Below are 22,453 nucleotides of genomic sequence, written 5' to 3'. Positions count from 1 at the left end.
GCTCCTGGTGATGTACTTAGCCCCAGGCCAGCGATCCCAGAACGGCTACTTCCAGCGGTATAGAAAACAGATTAGAGGTCAGAACAGATCTGCAGGGCCAGAACACAGACTCTCCTGCGCCAAAAGCACAGCCCTGTTAGCACCTGAGCTGAAGGGGAACCTCCATTAGCAGTACAGGGGCCATGACCCACACTTGAGCTCTGCTTGCATCCATTCCAGGGCAGCGTGAGCAATATCTACTTAGCAACCACTGCTAAACCCTTTGGAGGGGTCGGGCCAATGGCTGCAGTTTATTTGCCAAGTCCAGGATAATTCCCCACCCCCCATTAGAGGCTGCATATTAAAGGTGGTCACAGGCATTGCCCTCGTCTGCAGGGGGAGCCAGCTCAGACTCCCACCCGCTGCCACCAGATCCAGGCAAGACCCAGTTCAGCCCTGAAGGCTCTGGAGAGAACATCAGACCCAGCAATTCTCAGCCGCCCCCCGGGGCAGAACCTCTCCTCCCCGCCTCAGCCAGTGCATAGCCACCTTCTTTGCTTTGCACAAGGCCCCACAGCTGTCAAAACAACAGGCGGCCAGCGTGCGAGGGTGGTTTTAACAACGAAGCCCAGGGAACGGCAGGGCTGTGCGACGCCACTTCGGGTGGGCACGGGCCGGGGAGCAGCGAGGAGAGGGGGCCCTGCTGGAGCAGGTCACGCTCCCCTTTGAGAGAGACCTGAAGGGGGTTTTGTGGGGGGTGGTGGTGGTGTAATTCCCACTCAGGCTGCTGCTGGCTTGGCTCAGGCCCTGAAGGGAGGTCGGATTGACGGGCTGCCCCAGCCAGAGGGCCTGCAAGCCCAGCGGGCACTGGGTGCTGTACACGAAGCTACTCTGGCTCCAGCAGAGCAGCCGGGGGCTGCAGCACAGGGCTGGCTGCTGGCGGATTTGTGCCGCGCTGCGCAGCTTGGGAATAAATCCACCCCCCAACTCGGCCTCGGGGCTTTGCTGCAGCAGGAGGGTGGTGAGACTTCTGCTTCAGGAGCTCAGACCCTGCCCCTCCACCTGCAGGAGGCGCTGTTAGGAGCACCGTGCCTGGGCCACGCAGGGGAGCAGCTCAGAGCAACCCTCCCCACAAACGCCATGGCTGGGGGCTCACTGCTACCTCCACCCCCACCCCATAAGGCAGCCCCTCCCCCTCTGGAGCCCCCCCCCCAGCTGTACCTCCAGCAGGAAGTTTTCCAGGGAGGCCCATTGCACTCGGATGCCTTGCTGCAGCAAGCTGTGATGAGCTGGGGGAGGGGGGCCTGGGCCTTCCCTGGGCAGCTGCATGTCCTCCCCCCACACCGGCCTCCCGACTCCAGGCTCTTCTGCCTGCTGCCTCAGGCCAGGGGGTTCACACCCAGTTCACCTCCCAGCTCTCCAGGGGTGAGCCCGGGCAAGCTGCTTAGTTTACGCCCTGTCTCAGTTCCCCACCGGGATGAGAGGGGTTATCCCCCCCCCGCCCGTTGTCTGCTCAGACTGGGCGCTCACTGGGGCAGGGACTGACTGCACCCGGCCCCAGGGAACTCGGCTTTCGGCAGGAGCAGTGTCCTAGTTACCACCCACCCTCCTGCATGTCGCTAGCCCTGCGGAACCCGTCCCCCGGCTGGGTCCAGCTGGGCGCACGGCTGGCTTGCAGCACCTCCCCAGAGTCCACTCCCTGCCTAACATGAGCCGGGCTGCCTTGGACACAGGGCTATTTTAGGCCACAGCCCACATGCAATTAGGCCCTTAGCCACAGGAACGCTGGGACTCCCTCCCGGCCCCAGGCAGTGCTGGAGGAGAGCAGCTCTGCCCGAGGGGCTGGCCCGAACCACCTGCAGGCTGGGAATTCGGGGAGCAGACCCCACCGACAGGAGGCCTGTCCTGATCAGCAGGATCCCCCTCTCCCCTCCAGTGCAGTCGAGGGCTGCAGCACATGGGCAGTTCAGCAGGGCGAGGGGCTGGGGCTGTGCTGGAGGGAGCTTACAGGAGGGGTAAGTGTGCCCCCCCAGACACTCGGGGGGGGCACTAACAGAGGAGCTCAATGGAGACGTCCTCTGAGCCACTCTCAGCCCATGCAAGGCTGACAGGTGCATGGGGCTGGGAGTCCGGACGCCTGGGTTCCGTAGCCAGCTCTGCCACTGACCCTGGGGGTGAGTCCTTTCGCTCCCGCTCCTGTGACCCCCACCCCCCTCAGGGACACTCCCCCATCTCGGGAAGCAAGCGAGCCAAGGTGAAATTACAACAGCCCCACGCAGATGCAAAACAGTCTCATTGTATTGATCAGAATCTGTGGCAAGCATTTTAACAGCAATGTCTGTGTCTGTACAAAACCTCCCCCCCCACACCGCAGCTAACCACACCCGTGTCCCAGCCACAGCCCCACCCCCCTCTGCTATCTAGCGCTGCTTGGGGGGTGGGGGCTCCATTTTATCCAGCAGGGAGCCCTCCCGTGCTGAGCCACCCTCTTCCTGTGGCTATTTCCTGAGATAAGAACCAGCTTGGCTGAGAAGTTCCCCTCTGCTCCATGGAACCAGTTTCTCTCCCCTCCCACAGCCAGTGAAGCCTTTTCCTGAAGGGCTGCAGGTCACCCACAGTACAGCCCCATCCTGCTCTCAGGCCAGGGCTGGCCCTGAGGGCCGACTCCTCCTTCCAGGCAGCGGACACGCCCCGGTAAGATGCGAGCTCGCCTGTGTCAGCCACCCCATGGGTGCTCAGCAGCCCGAGGGACGAGCAGTTCTGCTGGCGTCAGGCGGTTACAAAGGGATCTTCTCGCTCCAGCCCAAGGCGTCACCGGGCAGAGTGGTGTGGGGGAGAGACAGACGCCCCCAAGGTTCAGTCACCTGTGCGCTGAGAGCCGGTGCCATAAATAGGGCTGAGACAGAAGCAGACGACTTTGCAGGAAGTCACGCAGAGCCCCAGCGCTGCAGAGACAGGAGGAGGATGTGGCTGGAACAGAGCAGAGCCACTGGCTGCTGGACGCCTTCCAGGGGAAAGCAGGGGGGGACCCCACACCTCTCTGGGCCAGGGTGCCCGCTCGGAGATCGTGCTGGCTACAGCTCCGTTCAGAGCACTCTGGGGTAGCACCAGGATCCCTCTCTTCCCAGGACAGTCCTGCGCTTCCACGGCAGCCTGGCCCGCAGGAGACACGGGCAGGGCCACAGCCAGCCTCTCCCTCGAGGAAGGAGGAGTTGCTCTCTCCTCCTGTGGCCTCCCTGCCGATGGTACTGGCCTGAGGGCAGAGCCCGTTTGATGCTGCCCCAGACAGGCTCCGAGCCATCAGCTCATCCGCCCCCAGAGCTATTGGAGGGGTTTGGTCACATGAGGTCTGGAAGCAAAGGGCCCCCCATGGCCCATTCCCCCAGGACACCTGAAAAATCCCCCCTAACCTGCAGACAGGCCCAGTTCCCTCCTCCAGCAGCTCCCACGAGCAGGCACCCAGGCTGCCGCTGGGGCTAGATCCAGCTCCTGCTGCCCCCCCATTCCCTTGCATGTTTCTTCTTCTGTGGGGGGAGCAAAAATCCCCTCTGCCCTTCACAGCAGAGGCCCCGGCCCCACGCTCTGCCAGGGCACCGGCACCAACCGGGATAATAAATAAATAAATAAACCCAACTGCGTAAAACGTGGCTGCTCCATGGCCCCCGTGTCCCTGTGCCCCACCCCTGCAGCCAGCGCCCCCTACAGGTGGCTCTCCTCCTCTTCCAGGGAGCGGTTCAGTCCCGGGATGAACTTGAGGAGCCTTTTCCGGAAGCTGGTGTGTTTGCTCTTGTGGGGCGCGACTGTGCAGTTCTTTGGGTCACCCGGCCTGTCCCAGAAGTGCCCCACGGCCCCGTTGCTGCTGCTGGTGCATTTGACGCTGGCGCTGCGGGTCAGGGTGGGCCGGCGCTGGGAGAGGGCTGGGGGGGCGCTGCCCCCGCCCCGCCCCGAGTGCCCGTCCAGGGAATCGGCCGAGTCAAAGAAGCAGGTCTGGTAGACAGAGTCCTCGCTCTCCTCGGTGGCGGTGCTGACGCAGCTGGAGGTACTGCCCGCGCCCGACAGCATCTTCCCCAAGGAGAGGGAGCCGCTCGCGAGCCCAGCGCTGTACAGGCAGGAGCGGACGGATTCCAGCGTGTCGTAGATACTGGGGTCTTTCACCACGATCCCTGGGGGGACAAGGGGCGTTAGAACGGGCTGGGCACGACCGCACCGTGCAGCGGCCAGGCGGGCGAGGGCTTTGGGGCGTCAGCCCCCTCCCCGGCTGGTCTCAGCAGCTCCCACCCCCATCCCAGCACAGGGAGGTCCCCACCGCGCTCCGGCTGCTTTTCACTCCCACCGCCAAACACGCGCCCGGCGCCCGCACTCACCACGCACCAGCCTCTGCTCCTGCACCATCAGCGAGCGGTACTCCCCCCACTTCTCATACAGGGTTTGCTGCAAGACAGACAGGCCAGTTAGGGCTGCCTGGGGGGACCTGGCTGCGGACGGGCGGGTCGCTCACTCCAGGTCACAGCCTCACCTTTAGGTACTGCAGCCGCGCCTCCAGCTCTGCTCTCCGGATGGACGACCCATACAGCGTCTCCAGCCTGCAAGAGACCAACCAGACTGCAGCCCTCCATGGAGAAAGGGGGTCTCCCGCCAGCCTGCCCCCCCACCAGCAGAGGGGGTGTCCTCTGCAGACCCCCCCGTTTCAAGTCCCTGCCGCCAAGAGGCACTGGATGTTTTTCCAGGCGCTCTCCCGAGTTCAGCCCAGCACAGGACAACGTGTCGCCAGGTGGGCTCCTTGGGCTGCCCTGGGGCCTGACACGGTCCCACAGCAGAGGGGAAGGAGCTCGTTACCAGGCAAAGGGGTCAGAGCCGGAGCGGGCTCCCTCGCAGCCAGGTGGGGCACTCCAAGGGTGGCCCGGCCCCCCAGGCTACGAGACCCCCGGCCGGCAGGGGAGACAGACGGGGGATGAGCGGGAGCTGCTCTAAGCAAGGCTGCGCCAGGGCAGCCCCCAGTCCCACTGAGACAGGGGTTATCGTCTGAGGAAGCCAGTTCCTGTGAGCACCGGCTGCTTCCTCCTGCCCCCTGGCCCGGCCCCACCTCCAGGGCAAGCCGGCCAGGCACCAGAGCACTGGGGCAGCGGATCCCCACCTCCCACCTGGAGCACGGGGAACGTGTCCCAGCCCCAGCTCTCCTGCCCCTCGGCCCCACAAGCCGGCCAGGCACCAGAGCACTGGGGCAGCGGATCCCCACCTCCCACCTGGAGCACGGGGAACGTGTCCCAGCCCCAGCTCTCCTGCTCCCCGGGCGGCTGCAAGCGTCTCACCTGAGCACGTTCCCGGAGGCCTTGATGATTTCCACGATCTCACGGTGTCGGATGCCCTCCACGTTCAGCCCGTTTACTGCGGTGATGGTGTCTCCTGGGAGACAGACAAAGCACTCAGAGCCGCCCTCGCCAGCGGCATGCACCTCAGCTCGGTGCCCCCGCAGGGGACTGGCTGATGCAGCCGACCCCTTCCCAGCCCCATGGATCTCCGACACTAACCCTGAGCCCTGCACAGAGGGGGCAGGGCAACCTGAACCACATGGCACAGAAGGGACTTTCCCCAGGTTAAACTCAGGGCACAACTGGACAAGAACCCACAGTCCTGGCTCCCAGCTCCCCCGCCCCGCTCTAACCACTAGCCCTCACCCCCTTCCCTGGGCCAGGGACAGAACCCAGGAGTCCTGGCTCCCAGCCCCACCCTGCTCTAACCACTAGCCCTCACCCCCTTCCCCAGGCCAGGGAGAGAACCCAGGAGTCCTGGCTCCCAGACCCCTGCTCTAACCACTAGCCCTCACCCCCTTCCCCGGGCCAGGGACAGAACCCAGGAGTCCTGGCTCCCAGTCGCCACACCTCTAACCACTAGCCCTCACCCCCTTCCCGGGCCAGGGAGAGAACCCAGGAGTCCTGGCTCCCAGCTGGAATCTGGCTGGCCGGGAACATTCCAAGAACCAGCGCATGGCAGAGCTCAGAGCTCTGTCTGCTCATGGCAGGCTCCATGCCCCAGTGAACTCTGCAGAGTCACTTCCTGCGCTGGGCTGCAGAGCGCCAGGCCGTGGCATGTGCGGTGCCGTGATAAGGCGGGGGACATGCCTGTGGGGCTGGCACCCGCCAGGGGCTGCGTGCAAACAGGAGCGCTTGTGACTTCCCCCTCGCGCCTCAGAGCAGTCAGCTCCCAGGGGCCCTGCAGCCCAGAGCAAGGCCAAGAAAGGGCAGAGGGGCTGACACCCAGGCGCCACGTTGGGGAAGAGGCAGCTCCCTGCGCTCTCTCAGTTCTCCTCCTCCTCCCACTCGGCAGCTCCCAGCTCTGGTTACTTCTGTTCCACTTACCTTTAACCAGCAAACACTATTGTTAGTGAAACACGGGTCTGCCCCTGGGAGCCGGGATGCCTGGGTCCTAGCCCGGCTCCGACCTCCTCCCGCCCCAGGGTGTGAGCTGGGGCGATGCACTTACCGGGTGTGAGCCCCGCTAACAGGGCTGGGCTCCCCTCGTGGACACGGCAGACAAAGGTGAACATTTCCACACTCTTCTTGTCTTGGTGGTGGAGTCCATAGGTCTGGAATGAGCAGCAGCCGCCAGTTCGTTAGTGGGAAGGGCTGAGCGAGCACTGGCCGGCCGGCGAGACACACAGGAAGCCTCCAGCCCCGAGGTTAGCACCATCCATCTCCCAGCGCCGCGTTACCTCCCCAGGTCCCTGCTACAGCCTACGCTGCCTCGCCCCAGCTCCGCGTCCCTGCACGTCAGGAGCCACCCCCCCAAACGTTCCCTATTTAACCAACATTTGCATAGTGCTTAGCAACGCACAGCGACGGGGGCCCCCACACAGGCCCCCAGCCCCAGCCCGCTCCAGATGGCTGCTTTGCGTGAGCTGCCGGCCCCCTCCCGCCATCTGAACCGTGACTGAGTCGGGGGCGGTTTCTGTAACTTCAGCATCATCGCTGCTAAAAATAAACCCTGGCTCAGATGCAGTTTAAAAATACTGTAAATGCAGAGCAAGGTCTGGTCTGAAAGCTCTGAAACCAGGGCCGCTCCTCCGCCCCGCGAGCGCGCTACTGCTCTGGGGAGCAGCGCTGCCTGCAAACAGCCGAGCATGGGGCCACCCACCCCCACGAACGGCTGCTACCTGCACCGCTGGGGCCGATACAGCCACACCCGGCCGCCAGGCACACTGGCTAGCCCCCGGCACCACCAGCCGGGAGGAGCGGCTAGGAGAGGCAGCCCTGGGTCCCCAGGGGGCCTGCCGGGTAGAACCATGATCCAAATCCCACTTGAGGTCGGTGGTCTTAGAGCAAGTGCCAGCTGATTTCTCTGCCCTCGGGGGTGGGGGCACTCACCTGGATCTCAAACCCAAATGTCTCTTCTGCCTCCTTCTCCAGCGTGATCACCTTCCTGGGGAGAGACAGGGGCATCAGCAGCGGCCTGACTCCCTGTTCCACCCCGCCCATGGCTGCGTGCCCAGAACAGAGCCACGGCCCCCAGGGCAGTGTCAGCACCGGTGAGATCCTCCCACCCCAGCAGCGTCTCGCCCGCATGGAGCACGGCTACCAATCAACCCCCCTTGTCACAAAGCCCGTTCAAATCCCAGTGACATCTCTTCTCTCCCAGGGGCCTCGAGCCAGCGCAGAAGGGTTACGTGACTTGCCCAAGGTGACACAGCAGGTCAGTAGCAGAGCTAGGACGAGGACCCAGGAGGCCGAGCTCTTGGTCCCCCTGCTCCAGGCACCGGCCTGCAATCCCTCCAAGAGCTGGGGCTAGAACCCAGGAGTCCCAGCTCCCGGGCTTAAAGCAGGAATGACCTAAGGCCAGGGCCACATTTAATTATGCAGCTTCCCCAGCGAGGGGCAGGAGGGGGAAGAGACAGTGACACAGACGTGATGACTTCAGCGTGGGCCCGACCCACAGGGGAACCCCACCCTCCCACCACGAGAGGGGAATCCACCTTGACTACCTGCCAGGCTCTGCGTACCAAGCATCAGGCCCCACCTCGCAGGCCACCCCATGTCACAGCCACCAGCGGGCTGGCCCCGCCGCTCCCCGAAGCGTGTTATTGAACAAGTTGCGTAAGCGTCTCCTGCCTGCAGCTAAGCAATTACGCTCCAAATGGGTTTATTCTCGTGCTCCAGAACAATGCAGGCAGGAAAGCGCGTCGTGCCCCTTGGCCAAGCAGCTGGTTCAGTGTTTTCACTGAATTAAGCCTTCGCAGAACAGCTCTCCCCCAGATTCAGCATGAGTCACTGGGCCTTCTCCGGGGCGTCAGGAGGCACAGAGATAAAGGAGCTATTGGCAAACCTGGAGGAGCACCGAGGATAATCACTGCGGTCAGGAAACCAGCTCTGACACTGCCTGGTGCTGTGAACTTGGGAGTGTCCCTTAACCTCTCTGCACCTCATGTCTCCCCACTGCAAATGGGGAGAGCGGCGCAGCCCTGGCAGAAAGCCTGGGAGGATGTGACGTGGGACGGCTCACAAGCCCTGCCCGCCATGTGCTGCCCAAGGGTTACCATCCTAGTCTCTACTGGAAGGAGCCTGGATTGCTGGCTCCACTTCCGGCACCTGAAACATCAGGGCTGTGATCGGTTTTACTTTCCCAAGGAGGCGGCTTGTCTGGGGCACTGGGGATCTCTGCTCCAGCATCGCTACTAATGCAACCCACCAGTGTTAACACTACACTAGTGGAACACGTCTACGAGGGTCAAGCACCACTTGCACCAGTGCAACACGCCCCCCCCCCCCCCCCCATGTCTGGGCTCCCAGTGCAGACCCGTTACCCAGCTGCAAGCCCCACTTTAAAGCCAGCGGCAGCATGTCTCCACCACCCAGACTCCCAAAGCAGACAATCCCTTCGGCTTATAATTAAACCCGGGAGCCCCTTCTCGAAGGGGATGCAGCTTCTTCCACAGAAAAAGAGCTGCCCTTCCAGCCGTCCCATTGACTCTAGCTACTGGCCACGCCAGCCCCATCAAGGGGCCAGCCCAAGCCCCTGGGAAGCAGCAAGGCTGGGGGGGGTCGCATGGGTGAGTTAGGACACCACCACGTACAGCCGGTTTGCAGCCTGGTCCCAAGCACCACCTCACGCTCCAGCAGGACCCCGCACCGAGGGGCCGAGGGCTGGGATTTGTCCAAAGCCCTCTCAAAAGGGTCCATGTGCTAGAGACAGCGACTTGGCTGCCAGCTGGATCCTTCTGGCACTTGGATAATTAAAGCCGGCTTTGAATTTCTGTTACATGCGCCACGGAGGCTGGAGAGGAGCCCTCCCTGGATCGGAGCCCAGCCCCTGCAAAGGCAGGAACCAGCGTGCGAGGAGGGGAAAAGCCCCCAGCACACACCCGGTTTGCCCCGATCAGGCAGGACAGCAGCAGCCGCCGGCAGCACAAAATCTGAGGGGCCCTTTCCCAGCCCTTGCAAAGGGAAACAATCCCCACACCCTCAGGCAGCTGCTGTTCCAGAGGCCGTTTACCGGCTCACGTGCGACGCGTCATGCCTGAGCGGGTAGTTAACAAGCTCCACTGGAGGGCTCCCAGCTGCTCATCTGGCTCATAATGGGTCTTACTTCACGTGGGAGAATTTCACCCTCCGGTAAAGAAAATTCATCACTTCCCCCTGCCCCCACGCAATCACCTGCCCCGGCTAAGCGCTCAAAATAGCCTTTATTTATAGACTTCTCTTTGCGGTTCAAACACACACGCTTCTGCCACTCGTTCATTGCTAAAGGCCCAATCCTGAGCGGTGCTTGCAGCTTCTGAGCGGTGAATGGTCGCCCTGAAACCCCAGGAAGGCTGGGATAAACGCCAATGCTCTGAGAGGAGCTGCAGCCTCTGGGGCTTTTCAGAGGTTTGTGTCCAGAGCCCAAATGGTTAATGGTTTTCCTGGCACGCAGCCTTGGTTTTATGATGCAGGCAGGATTTCTGGGCATGCTGGAGACCCACCCCCTGGAAGGTGTTCAGACCCCCTGACAGTCAGGTCCTCAGCCCCGCAAGGCCCCCGCCCCATAGGCTCCAATCCCTCGCTGACTGCAGACCTTTCCAGCAGCCTGGTGTGCAGAACTAGCCCACTGCACAGGAAAGAGACCACCTGGCTTAACCAGGAGACCTTCGGTGATCTAAAACTCAAAGAAGAGTCCTACAAAAAGGGGAAACGCAGTCAAACGATAAAGGATTAATATAAACAAATACCTCATATGTAGAGACAAAATTAGAAAGGCCAAGGCACAAAATGAGATCAACCTCGCTAGGGACAAAGGGAAACAAGAAAACATTCTACAGATACATTAGAAGCAAGAGGAAGACCAAGGACAGGGTAGGCCCGTTACTCAATGAGGGGAGAAAGGCAATAACAGAAATTATGGAAATGGCAGAGGTGCTTAATAACGTCTTTGTTTCGGTTTTCGCCAAGAAGGTTGGTGGCGATTGGACGTCTAACAGTGAATGCCAGTGAAAATGAGGTAGGATCAGAGTCTAAAATAGGGAAAGAACAAGTTAAAAACTACTGAGATAAGTTAGATGTCTTCAAATCACCAGGGCTGGTGAAATGCATCCTAGAATACTCAAGGAGCTGACTGAGGCGATATCTGAGCCATTAGTGGTTATCTTTGAGAAGTCATGGAAGACAGGAGAGATTCCATGAGACTGGAAAAGGGCAAATCTAGTGCCCATCTATAAAAAGGGGAATACGGACAACCTGGGGAATTACAGACCAGTCAGCTTAACTTCTGTACCCGGAAAGATAATGGAGCACATAATTAAGCCATCAATTTGCAAACACCTAGAAGACAATGAGGTCATAAGTAACAGTCAGCATGGATTTGTCAAGAACAAACCATGTCAAACCAACCTAATAGCTTTCTTTGACAGGACAACAAGCCTTGTGGATAGTAGGGAAGCGGTAGATGTGGTATAGCTTGACTTTAGTAAGGCTTTTGATACTGTCTCGCATGACCTTCTCGTAAACAAACTAGGGAAATACAACCTAGATGGAGCTACTATAAGGTGGGTGCATAACTGGTTGGAAAGTCATTCCCAGAGAGTAATCAGTGGTTCACAGTCAGGCTGGAAGGGCATAACGAGTGGGGTCCCTCAGAGATCGGTTTTGGGTCCAGTTCTGTTCAATATCTTCATCAATGATTTAGATACTGGCGTAGAGAGTACACTTATAAAGTTTGCGGACGATACCAAGCTGGGAGGAGTTGCAAGTGCTTTGGAGGATAGGATCAAAATGATCTGGACAAACTGGAGAAATGGTGTGAACTAAATAGGATGAAATTCAATAAGGACAAATGCAAAGTGCTCCACTTAGGAAGGAACAATCAGTTGCACACGTACAAAATGGGCAATGACTGCCTAGGAAGGAGTACTGTGGAAAGGGATCTGTGGGTCATGGTGGATCACAAGCTAAATATGAGTCAACAGTGTAACACTGTTGCAAAAAAAGCAAACATCCTTCTGGAATGTATTAGCAGGAGTGTTGTAAGCAAGACACGAGCAGTAATTCTTCTGCTCTACTCCACGCTGATTAGGCCTCAGCTGGAGTATTGTGTCCAGTTCTGGGTGCCACATTTCAGGAAAGATGTGGACAAATTAGAGAGAGTCCAGAGAAGAGCAACAAAAACAATTAAAGGTCTTGAAAACATGAGCTATGAGGGAAGATTGAAAAAATTGGGCTTGTTTAGTCTAGAGCAGAGAAGACAGAGGGGACCTGTAACACCCTTTTATGTACTTGAAAACTTATCAAGGATGAGAGAAAAATTGTTGTTAACCTCTGAGGATAGGCCAAGAAGCAATGGGCTTAAATTGCAGCAAGGGCGGGTTAGGTTGGACATTAGGAAAAAGTTCCTAACTGTCAGGGTGGTTAAGCACTGGAATAAATTGCCCAGGGAGGTTGTGGAATCTCCATCATTGGGGATTTTTAAGAGCAGGTTGGACAAACATGTCAGGGATGGTCTAGATGATACTTAGTCCTGCCAGGAGTGCAGGGGACTGGACTAGATGTCGTCTCAAGGTCCCTTCCTGTTCTATGATTCTATAAACTCCCACCGGGCCAAGCTGCACATCGGTCCCCAGCCCCAATGGCCCCTCAGCACACCCGCCTGCCCCCCGCCAGGGGAGCTCGTTACAACTGGAACGCTTCTGAGGCACTAATTGACTTTGCCCCCCGATGCTGGTTCACTCCTGGCATCCCCACTTGGCTTGGCAGGGGTTGAGAGCACGGAGGGAACCAACGTTCCTGCCCAAGCCCAGGGCAGCTGCGTTTGGGGTGCAGAGGGAACATTTAAACTTCCCTGAAGCTTTAGGAATTCATGGAACTTCTCTTTGATATTAGGTTGGGTTATTTTTGTTTGGTTGTTTTTTACAATCAGCCTCCCTCCCTTGCCGGCAGGCCACCCTGGGGCTGTTCCCTTCACCCCCTGCCCTGGCCCAGCCCCACAGACCACAAGCCCGTTTGCATGCCTGACCTGGGACAGCTGAGGAGTGGGCACCGCCGGGCGTCGCAGCCACACCTGGGGGTAAGTGCCCCTGACTGTTAATGGCCAAAACCCAAGAGCTGATCAGAAGCTGGAGGCTGCTTTTTATGAGCCTGTCGAGATACTAACGAGTAGGCTGCTCTGGCCGGGAGAGGGGGAAGGAGGCTGCCGTGCTGAGGCCAGACCCCGTTATTGTTTGGGGTAAGGAAGCGGTGTGGCTTACCGGTGCTGCTCCGGGGACTGGCTCAGAGATTTCCACTGGCATCCAGAGCCCTAGGAGAGAGCGAGAAAACAGACGTTAGATCGGCCGATCCCTTCCCCCCCCATGCCGGCATGCAAATGCAGACGCTTCCCCCCGGGACCCCGGAGCGTTAGCTGCAGAACTGCCAGGCGACGGAGCACATGGCCCTTCCACATCACCTTCCAGGTGAGCCCCATAGCCCCGCTTCCCTGCCGCCGGGCTGGGGCTGGCCGAGAGGGAGTGACCTCGCCCAGCGATCACAGCTAACAGTGATATAAAGCCCAGCAAGCCGGGGGCTGACCTCTGGCTGGCTGGCCCCTGCTGGAGCCAGGACCCGGGACTGGAGGGACTCAGGTCTGACCCAGCCTGGCCAGTCACACAGCAACTCAGTGGCTGGGCCAGGCCCCAAGGTGGAGCCAGATGGAGAGCCAGTGCCATCCTGGGCCCTCGCTGCAGGGCACGTGTGAACGTGGAGGGAGGGGCGGCAGGTTCTGCCTTCCCACAGGGCTGCCGCCCGGCATACAAGCAGGATCCACCCTGTGGGATGTCCCCGTGAACTCAGGGCACCCGGGCAGAGCTCGCCTTCGCCCCGTCTTTTACCAAGCCACAGATTGGGCAGGGCACAATTGCTGCATCAGCACCCTGTGCAACGCAGTGTCAAATCCGCCTCCCCCCGCAGCTCCGGCTGGCCCTTAGAAAGGGCTCGAGGGGCCTTGGGAAGAGGGGCCGGGCTCTGCCCCAGTGGAGCCCTTCGGGCTCAGGCAGCCACCCCTGTCCAGCTGCTACATCCCAGACGGGCACCAGCAGACTCTGCCTAGTTTAAGCAGGTGTTTTAAGACCCCTTCCAATGTGGCGCCCCCGGCTCTGCTGCATCCGCCTCCCGCTCTGTGACCAGTAGAGCCCCCTGGCCGCTGCCCCGATGGGGAGCGCCAGGCTGCAGCGGCAAGACAAGTCACAGCTCTTACTCCTGAAATCAACCACCTAGCACCGCAATGGAAACCTGCGGCGCCGGGTCAGCTGACTCCGGCTCACAGGGCTCAGGCAGAGCAGACACGGGCTGGAGCCCAGGCCCTCGCAGGGTTTCAGAGCCAGGGCCTGAACCCGAACAGCTCCACTGCAAGGTTCAGTCCTGCAGCTTGAGTCAGCCGGGGCCGAGCCGTGGGGCTCTTACTGCAGTGGAGAGGGTCCCCTTGGCACTGCCTGGGCCTGCGAGCTGCCTTGGGGGACCTGCCAACAGCCCCAGGAGGCGTCAAGCCAGACGCGTCCTGCGCTCCATTCCCGCCCCAGCCCGATACCAGGGAGCCTTGCCCTGCCCTGCGGGTGAGATGAGACACCAAGGTCCTGCTGTGCTTTCGGATCCCACTGTCCCTCTTCGCGAGAAGGCCAGCAACCTCGGGAAAGGTCAGCTGGGCAACCGCCCCCCCAGGGAAACGGCACACTGGATTCCAGAATGTGCAGCGCTGATGGGTCATTTCAGCAGTGGCTGCACCTCACCCCAGACACAGCTGCATTTTGACAGAGTCTGTGAAGCACTTGGGAACGAGACGAGCTAGAGGACAAAGAGCAGGCCCCGCTCTGGCCGCAAGCAGGGCCCACCAGGCCAGGGCTGCACTGGGGGACAGATCAAATCATGCTTTGGTTTAAGCTGGAGCTTGCATCTGTTTGACACTTGTCCCCTGGTCTGACGTCAAACGGAATCGCTGGCTCCTGTCACGTTCTGTGCATTGCGTGCTGTGGCAAGCGCTCTGTGGGGCTGGGAGATGAAAGCCCCGCAGACAGAAAGCCTCTTTGTTTTCCTCTAAAGTCAGATTTTTAATGCGAAATTCAACAATCCCCCTCATTGTTGATCATTTAAAAAATGGGGAACCAACGCCTGTTGGGAGGCAGCAGCAAGGCAGACGAGCCAGATGAATTAGCATCAGTGGATCACCCCGAGGTGGGCGGCCCCGGGACCCACTTCATAGTCGGCTGTAAGAATTTCAGACATCTCGGCCGAGGCATAAGTAGCGGCTGACTATAAAGACGGGGCTTTGTCACCAAGTGTCTTTTTTTGCTGCTCTTTGGTTCAACCCGGTCCCCGCTTGCAGTGGCCAAGAAGCAGACAGCAGGTTTTTATTAAACTGCCTTTGAAAAGCCCAGCCGCCCCCACCCCACACAAGTGGAATTCGGTTTGAAAATAAACATGGACTAGAACCCTGCCTCAAGCTCCCTGGATCACTGGCCAAAGCCTCCGTCTTCCCGGGGGCTCGACTGCACCCTCAGCCCAGTGTACCCCCCCTTAGCACCCTGCCCTCGCCAGTCGGGCTCATCTTCCGGCCACTGCCTTATCTACTCTCCTAGGAAGGGCTGCCCCATGGGCTCCGCTGGCCTGGCCGCCATCTGCCGAACGCCGCCCCGGCCAATTCTGCGGTGCTAGCGGGCAGGACGCGGGCACAAAGCAAGCCCAGTCGGGGATGCAGCTAAGCATGCGAGCCGGCCGGCCAGCCAGCCACTGCAGCCACCAGGGTTCTCCAAGCTCCTGCACCGCACAGAGAATAAATAAATACTCCAGAGGCCCGGTCACAGCCCTTCCTGAGTGGAGCAGAGCGAGGCAGCTTCAAACAGCAGCCAGCTGAGAGCTGCTACTTTTCTCCCCAATGATAAACATTATCCCCCCATTTGGTCCTTGGCAGAATCAAACCATTATGCATCGACCAAGGACCCGGTGTCGCCACGTGTAATTAAACAGACTCTTGTGCAAACATGTGCTTCCAACACGAAGCCCAAGGCAGCACTGACAGACACCACGCCCTGTGACTGGGGCATTGTTACTTCTGCTGGGGTGGCAGGTGGGTAACGATGGGCCACACCTGCCAGGGCTGCCCTCCCCAGCTGGGATGTGCTGGAGTCAGAGCGGGAAATTTAATCTGCCCCCACCCCACCAAAAAGAGGGAGCTCTGTGCTCGGAGGAGCCAGGTGCTGATAAATTTACATCGAAACTGACCATGCAAATGGCTCTGTGCCTCCTATGGAAATCCAGGTTTTGAAAGTGAAATGCGCCGGTCCTGCTCCCCGACAGCTCCATAAACAAACCACACAGTTCATCCACTCGCTAGCAGAGCTGGTTTCCTGCCTGGGGCTGGAGGCACCAGCACCTGGGTGGGGCCTTCTTTGCGACTATCCAGCTTTCTTCAAGTTTCTGCACAGCTGAGTTTCAGCCTGGAAGACCCCAGACCGTGCACACAAGAGTGCTCACAAGCCACTGGAGTGCAACTGGCTTGGGGTGAAGGGCAGTGTCGGGAGGCACAATGGGGGGAAGGGGGGGCGGAAGAGAGAGATTTGGATAAAGGATCAGGGGAAGGCGGGTTGTTATCATTAGTATCCAAGCAGAGAAGTGCTGGGCCTGCCCAGAACACGTCTGTCCTCCAGAGGTTCTGAGAAGCTAAGTGGATGCAAAGGAGTAAACCCAATGCACTGTGCAGCCAACCCCTGGACACCTACCCCGGACGCACTGAAGCCCTGTTCTGGCTGATGCTGGCTAGGTCGTATTTGCCTCTGGCATGAACACAAGGCCTGCTGCCCCCTTTCGCTTTGGCAGCCTGTCGACCGTTCCTTCTGCCAGCTCAGGACTTGGAATGGCGTCATCTCCTGGGCTTGGAACCCACTGCACCAGGATGTCCAACCATTCCAAACGTGATGATCACACCACCAAGTCATCCCCTCCAGCAGTGACCCCCACCCCTCCCAGGAAGTTTGATGTGGAAACTATTCCACTCCACTCCTCACCAGGAAATTCAGGAACCAGGGAGCTAACAGTGCAACTCTGCAGAAGCTACATCCATGACCTCCTAGTTAACTTAGAGTTTCTTGGCAGAGCATCAGCCTCTAGATTCACTTCTCTTCTGAAGTTCTTAGCAACACCCGACTCTCAATTCCCCGCTCTCTCCGCCACATCTAGCCCCAAGCCACTTTCAGGAAGCTTCCTCTGCGAGACTGAAAGTCTCACTTGCTTTGAGAAGGACGGCTAGGAAAGTTTGTGCAACGCCTCAGACCTGGGCGCCAGCCTCTGGTTCAGCACGGAAGGGGCGTCCCCCACAGCCTCTGAGCAGCCAGGAGCCCGCGTCAGGCCCAAGAACGAGTGCGTAAAGCACACAGAGTCCTAGAAAGAGTCCGAGTGTCGGGCCAAGAGCTCCCATGCACTGGGGGACCGGAGCATGGCCAGCTGAAGGCAAAAGGGCCAGTCTTGCTGCCCTCTCCCCCCAGCCTCAATGCTTATTTGCTACTTTGTCCCCCCAGTCTCCATGCCTCCCGCCCCCTCTGTCCTGCCAAGTCAACCCCCGCTGCCTTCAGAGCCCTCCCAGGTGCCTTCCCTCCTGGCCCCTGGAGTCAAAACTCCTGCCGGCCTCCCAGCACATCCTGTCTGATCTGCCCGCACCGGCCGCCTGCGCCCCGCACCGGCCCGCTCCTCTAGCGCTCTTCACCCAGAGGAGCCAGAGGAACGTGCCGAGCGGTATTATCCCGCTTTCTGGCTGGGACATGCCCTCCTCAGGGTCACAGCCAGTCAGCGGCAGTGCTGGGTGCAGACCCCGAGAGCCCTGACCCCCAGTTCTCCACCAACGCGCAGCCCGCACCACAGGGGGCTAGAATCAGACAAGAGGTTGTTAGAGCGACAGGTTGGTGCATCTGTATCATTCACTCCCAACTGGTTCAGCTTGTGACACAGGAGTTCTCAGCCAGGGCTGCAAACTCCGCTTTCTGCGTGGGCACCGAGGGAGGAACAGCATAACTTCACGGATACATAAACCCCCCACAACCGTACGAGATTCCAGCATCCGTATTTAGGTGACAGTTTTTCTGTCTTGGCAGGAGACAAGAGAATCCACTTTGCTCTTCGGCAGCTAGTGACGCCTCTGACTACATAGACAGCACCTAAAAACCACCCCCCTCACCCCAGCGTTGCACTGATGTGGCTTAGCCACAGAGATCAAAAACGCAACTAGACATGGTTTCCACAGCTCCATTCCTGACCTCACACTCGTTCACCACCCTCATGTAGAAAAGCTTATTGAAAAAGGGAACCTGAGAAGTCATTTGTTTCTTTGTCTCCCCATCAATTGTTTCATTATGTTCCACACTTCCTGGACAATTGCGTCACTGTGCCCTGAAGTGGTCGTGACACCATGGAACCCAGAGCCAAGCCTGCTGCGCCATCACAGGCGCCCCACAATCACATGCTCCCAAGAGCTGATCACTTCAGAGCTTGCAGCCTGAGTGAGGCTCCACCAAGAGCTCTGCATTCAGCGTTCCTGGGGAACAGCAGTGAGTGTTTCCAGGCTGCCAGAGGGATGGGGAAGCTGGGCAGGAAGTGAGTCCTTATTTCTCCAGTAATGCCTTCACGCACAGCGTAGCTCCAGGGCCTGCGTCTCACATAACTGACCGTGAACTCCCCGCTGGAGGATATTACTAAGTGGTTTCGACAGCTGTCGGAAGAGGACTGACCATTGAACTGCAGCCAACAAGGGGGGTTTATACTACAGCACAGCCTGTGTTCTGACCCTAACCCCCATCCCACCCCTCACTGGGCTGTGTCTTACTTGGGCGGCATGTTCTCAGGACCTCCCTTTGCCTGCAAAGCGCTGGTGCTGTAGGAAGGGTATGAAAAACAGCATCCATTGTCCCAATACTTAGGTGAACATTATAAGCGTTATCAATCCTTATGCTTCTGGTCATGGCTGCCAGCTGGGCTCAGGAAGGAATTTCTCCTGCCCTGCTTGTCACTTGGAAATCTGCACAGCTAGGGGACATTGTGGGGTTTTATGGCCTCCCCTGAAGCACTGGCCACAGGGAATTGCTCCAAAACGGGTCCTGGCTTCCAGTTCCTTTTCCAGGTGGAATTTGAGGGGTTTGATGTGACCTGACTAAACCCCTGCAGGTTGAGAGATATCAAAGGCAACTATTGATGGCAAGTATCAGGGAGTAGCCGTGTTAGTTTGTATCCACAAAAACAACAAGGAGTCTGGTGGCACCTTAAAGACTAAGGGATTTATTTAGGCATAGGTTTTTTTTACCCATGAAAGCTTATGCCCAAATAAATCTGCTAGTCTTTAAGGTGCCACCGGACTCCTTGTTGTTTTTATTGATGGCAAGTTGATTAGAGGGACAATTTATATTGTGAGAGACAACATCTGTTCTGGGGCAGATGGGAGAGAGTTACGGCTGCTTGCCCCTATGCTCATATGACTTCTAGCATGTGCACAAGCACCCAGAACCCTGAATAAGTGCTTTTGACACAAATACATGCTGACGAGATAGGAATGCTCACACTACAGCAGACTGCGGGCTACGCTCCCGTAGTTCTGCCGACTCGGCCCTTTCTTCCCCACCGACAGCCAGTTCTCTCTCGGGAAAGTTTTGATAACTTGGTTCAGGACACAGCAAACTTTCTAAACGAAGACATTTCAAACACTTCACTTCCAGCACCCTGGTATTTACTCTCTCATCACACCCAGCAGATTAAGCCAGTTACCAATTTAAGCCCCAGTTTTGGAAGCAACCCTTTTACATGGAATGCCAGGGGCTTTTTCCAGGGACCAGCCAAAGCAGTCCGTTGACGGCCTTAGACAGAACGTCTCTCAGGACACGAGGGGCGAAGTTTCTTAAAGTTGTTTTCTTCTATGTTGCACAAACTTTTCAGTGACCATGGCCACGTAATGATCCTAAGGTGTTCTCTTTCCACTGGAACGCGTCATGTCAGATTTAAGCCCCACATTTAAGCATCGTGTATAATCAGCTTTTACAGAGGTCAGTGGAAAATTCTGAGACTTTTTTTAAGAAGAGTTCCAGCGAGAAGTTAGGTTTAAAACCCAACAATTCCCTGCACTGTTTACAACCCAAGCATTGTGGCACTGGGCTGGGGCATGAAAAGCTGGGAGTGAAATGACCTAGAGAACCCTCACAAAAGCAAAACCAACTAGCTTCTTCATTGCCTGTGTTACTGGTGAGAGGCAGGCAGGCAGGAAACCAGCACAGAGCCAGAACTGCAGCAGATCTTTGTAACCTTCGCTTTACCACCACAAACTGGCTCTCTGGAGAGATGAGTTTAACCCATCAGCATCTCTAAGCATTAAGTGGAACATACCACTGATTTATATGCAAAAAGTTACCCCCCACCGCCGCAATCTCCTCCTCTCCAAGTTGCACAGAACTCCAGCCACAACGAGTTTGATGATCAACAAGGGGGACAAGCTGTCTGCGGTGCCAATCTGCTCCCAGGAACTGCCCGCTCAGAGCAGTGGCCCGGCTAGCCCAGTGCCCCATCCCCGGCAGGGGCTGTTTCAGAAGATGCAAGAAAGCCTGCAGGGAGCAGGTACCGGGAAGCCTGCCCGCCCGGTCTCTGCTTCTCCCTAATGCCCACCCTGCCGGGGTCAGTTCAGACCCTAAAGCAGGAGGATTTAGAGGCACCATCTCAGCGCCCGCAGCAGCACTGCAGGCCCCGGGTTCTGGATGCTCTCGGAGGGCTGAGTCTCAGGCAGGGGAAGCTGGCCCTGGGGGTGCCATAGGGCCGGGGTGGCATTACAGCACAAGAGGGACACGCCCTAGGGCTGGCGGGTCCCTGGGGACCAAGGGAAACCCACGGCCTTTCCCTGCATCCCACACACCATGGGTGGGGAGGTGACGCATTGGGACAACACAAGGTGCCGGCTGCACCCCAGGGAGGAGCCAAGTCCCTGCTGGGGGTGAGGGGGTCACGCGGCAGTTAGTCCATAGCCTGTGGGCCCAGTGGGGTAGGAGGGGGAGCTCGGTCCCGGCCGGGGGGGTCTACAGGGCAGGGAGGGTCCGGACACGGGAGAGGGGGTTTGGTCCCGGTGGGGGGGTCTAAGGGGCAGGGAGGGTCCGGACGCCAAGGCCGGGGGCTCGGTCCTAGTTGAGGGGGCTCGGTCCCGATTGGGGAGGGGGCGCTCGGCCCCGGTGGGGGAAGGGGACTCGGTCCCGGTCAGGAGAAGGGGGAGGGGAGGCCTGGTTCCGGGGAGGGAAGGGGGCTCGGTCCTGGTCCTGGTCCCAGTCGGGGGGGGGGGAACGGAAGGGGGCTCGGTCCCGGTTCCCGTCGGGGGGGGCTCGGTCCTGGTCCCGGTCGGGGGCGGAAGGAGCTCGGTCCCAGTTCCCGTCGGGGCGGGGCGGGAAGGGCTCGGTCCTGGTCCCGGTCGGGGGCGGAAGGGAGCTCGGTCCCGGTCGGGGGCGGAAGGGAGGCTCGGTCCCGGTTCCGGGGAGGGGCGGAAGTCGGTCCCGGTTCCCGTTGCGGGGAGGGGCGGAAGGAGCTCGGTCCCGGTCAGAAGGGGAGGGGGCTCAGTCCCGGTCCCGGTCAGGAGAAGGGGAGGGGGGTCCCGGTCGGGGCTGGGAAGGGGGCCTGGTCCCGGGGCTGGGAAGGGGGCCTGGTCCCGGGGCTGGGAAGGGGGCTCGGTCCCGGTCAGGAGAAGGGGGAGGGGAGGCTCGGTCCCGGTTCCGGGGAGGGAAGGGGGCTCAGTCCCGGTCCCGGTCGGGGGCGGAAGGGGGCTCGGTCCCGGTCAGGAGAAGGGGAAGCTCGGTCCCCGGTCCTGGGGAAGGGGGCTCGGTCCCGGTCAGGGGGAGGGGGCTCGGTCCCGGTCCCGAGGGGGAGGGGGCTCGGTCCCGGTTCCCGTTGCGGGGAGGGGAAGGGGGCTCGGTCCCGGTTCCCGGGGAGGGGGGGAGGGGGGGCTCGGTCCCGGTTCCCGGGGGGGAGCTCGGTCCCGGTCCCGGGGGGGAAGGGGGGCTCGGTCCCGGTCCGTACCTTGCGTGCCCGGGGCAAGGTGCCCCCGGAGGCCGCCAGCGCCCGGTACATCTCGGCCGCCCGGCAGCCGCCCAGCGCCGGGAAGGGGCCGCCCCCCGCGGGCCCCGGGTCCAGGGCAGCTGCCCCCGCCGCATCCTCCTCCTTGGGCTGCAGCCGCCGCAGCCGCCGCAGGGTCATGGCCGGGCGTGGGGCGCGGGCCGCCGGCGCACGAGGCTATATCGGCCCGGGAGGGGCGGAGCCGCCGGAGGACACGCCCACCGGGCGGGGACACGCCCTCTTCCACACAGGCCCCGCCCCGGCAGGGAGAGGCCACGCCCCTTCCTACAGGGTCCTCCGCTGCGCCACGCCCCCGGGGCGGGGAGACCACGCCCCTTCGGTCAAACCCACCATCCCGACGCAGGGAGAGGCCACGCCTGCTTCCACGGACGCCCCGCCTCTAAAGATGGGAGGCCACGCCCCCGTCCAGGGAAACTCCATCCTGCGGCTCACATACCTCGCCCCTTCCCCGAGTAAAGCTGGGCCCCACCAGCTCAGAAACCGCCCCAGGAGCCCTCCTCCTTCCAGGGAAACTCCTCCCCATGGCCCATAAACCCCACCCCTTTCAGAACCCCCCCCCCAGCATATTAGCTCCATCCCCTTCAGGAAACTCCTCCCCATGGCCCATAAACCCCACCCCTTTCAGAACCCCCCCTCCCCCCCAGCATATTAGCTCCATCCCCTTCAGGAACCTCCCCCCCCCCATAATGTTCGCAATTGCAAAGGATAGATGCTGGGGAGCAGTCGTGTTTATTCCCTGAGCCTGGGGCATCCATCTCAGACAGGGGACAACAGGCAGCACCCACTGGAGGGTTTTCTCGTATTCAGGGGAGGAATCCAACTCTGGTGGCCAGAGTGTGATCCCACGGCTGCTCTCTCGCCACCCCGTATGTGGCAGCTCAGGCACTCTTGGATAAGAGTGCTACCGGTCT

General features: G+C 59.7%; 1 protein-coding gene across 1 annotated transcript; it reads right to left on the bottom strand.

Annotated features, from left to right (window-relative positions):
• Positions 1–1,520: 1,520 nt before the first annotated feature.
• On the bottom strand, positions 1,521–21,662 carry TAMALIN (trafficking regulator and scaffold protein tamalin). Its single transcript, XM_039514666.1, has 8 exons — positions 21,486–21,662; positions 12,686–12,735; positions 7,341–7,395; positions 6,460–6,562; positions 5,289–5,382; positions 4,496–4,562; positions 4,344–4,410; positions 1,521–4,142 (listed from the first exon to the last, which is right to left on the bottom strand). Exons 1-8 carry the CDS (start codon positions 21,660–21,662, stop codon positions 3,679–3,681), a joined length of 1,077 nt encoding a protein of 358 aa, XP_039370600.1. The 3' UTR covers positions 1,521–3,678.
• Positions 21,663–22,453: the final 791 nt, after the last annotated feature.

Source organism: Mauremys reevesii, linkage group 25, assembly GCF_016161935.1.
Source record: "Mauremys reevesii isolate NIE-2019 linkage group 25, ASM1616193v1, whole genome shotgun sequence".
NCBI classification, from domain to species: Eukaryota; Metazoa; Chordata; order Testudines; family Geoemydidae; genus Mauremys; species Mauremys reevesii.
This window is presented reverse-complemented; position numbering and strand designations above follow the sequence as displayed.

Excerpts from the sequence above, each read along its gene's own strand:
- TAMALIN (XM_039514666.1), bottom strand. The coding sequence starts at position 21,662 with ATGACCCTGCGGCGGCTGCGGCGGCTGCAGCCCAAGGAGGAGGATGCG. Across the intron at positions 4,563-5,288 it reads GCCTCCGGGAACGTGCTCAG|GCTGGAGACGCTGTATGGGT; the intron begins GTGAGACGCTTG and ends GGTCTCTTGCAG. Across the intron at positions 4,143-4,343 it reads GGAGCAGAGGCTGGTGCGTG|GGATCGTGGTGAAAGACCCC; the intron begins GTGAGTGCGGGC and ends TTGTCCCCCCAG.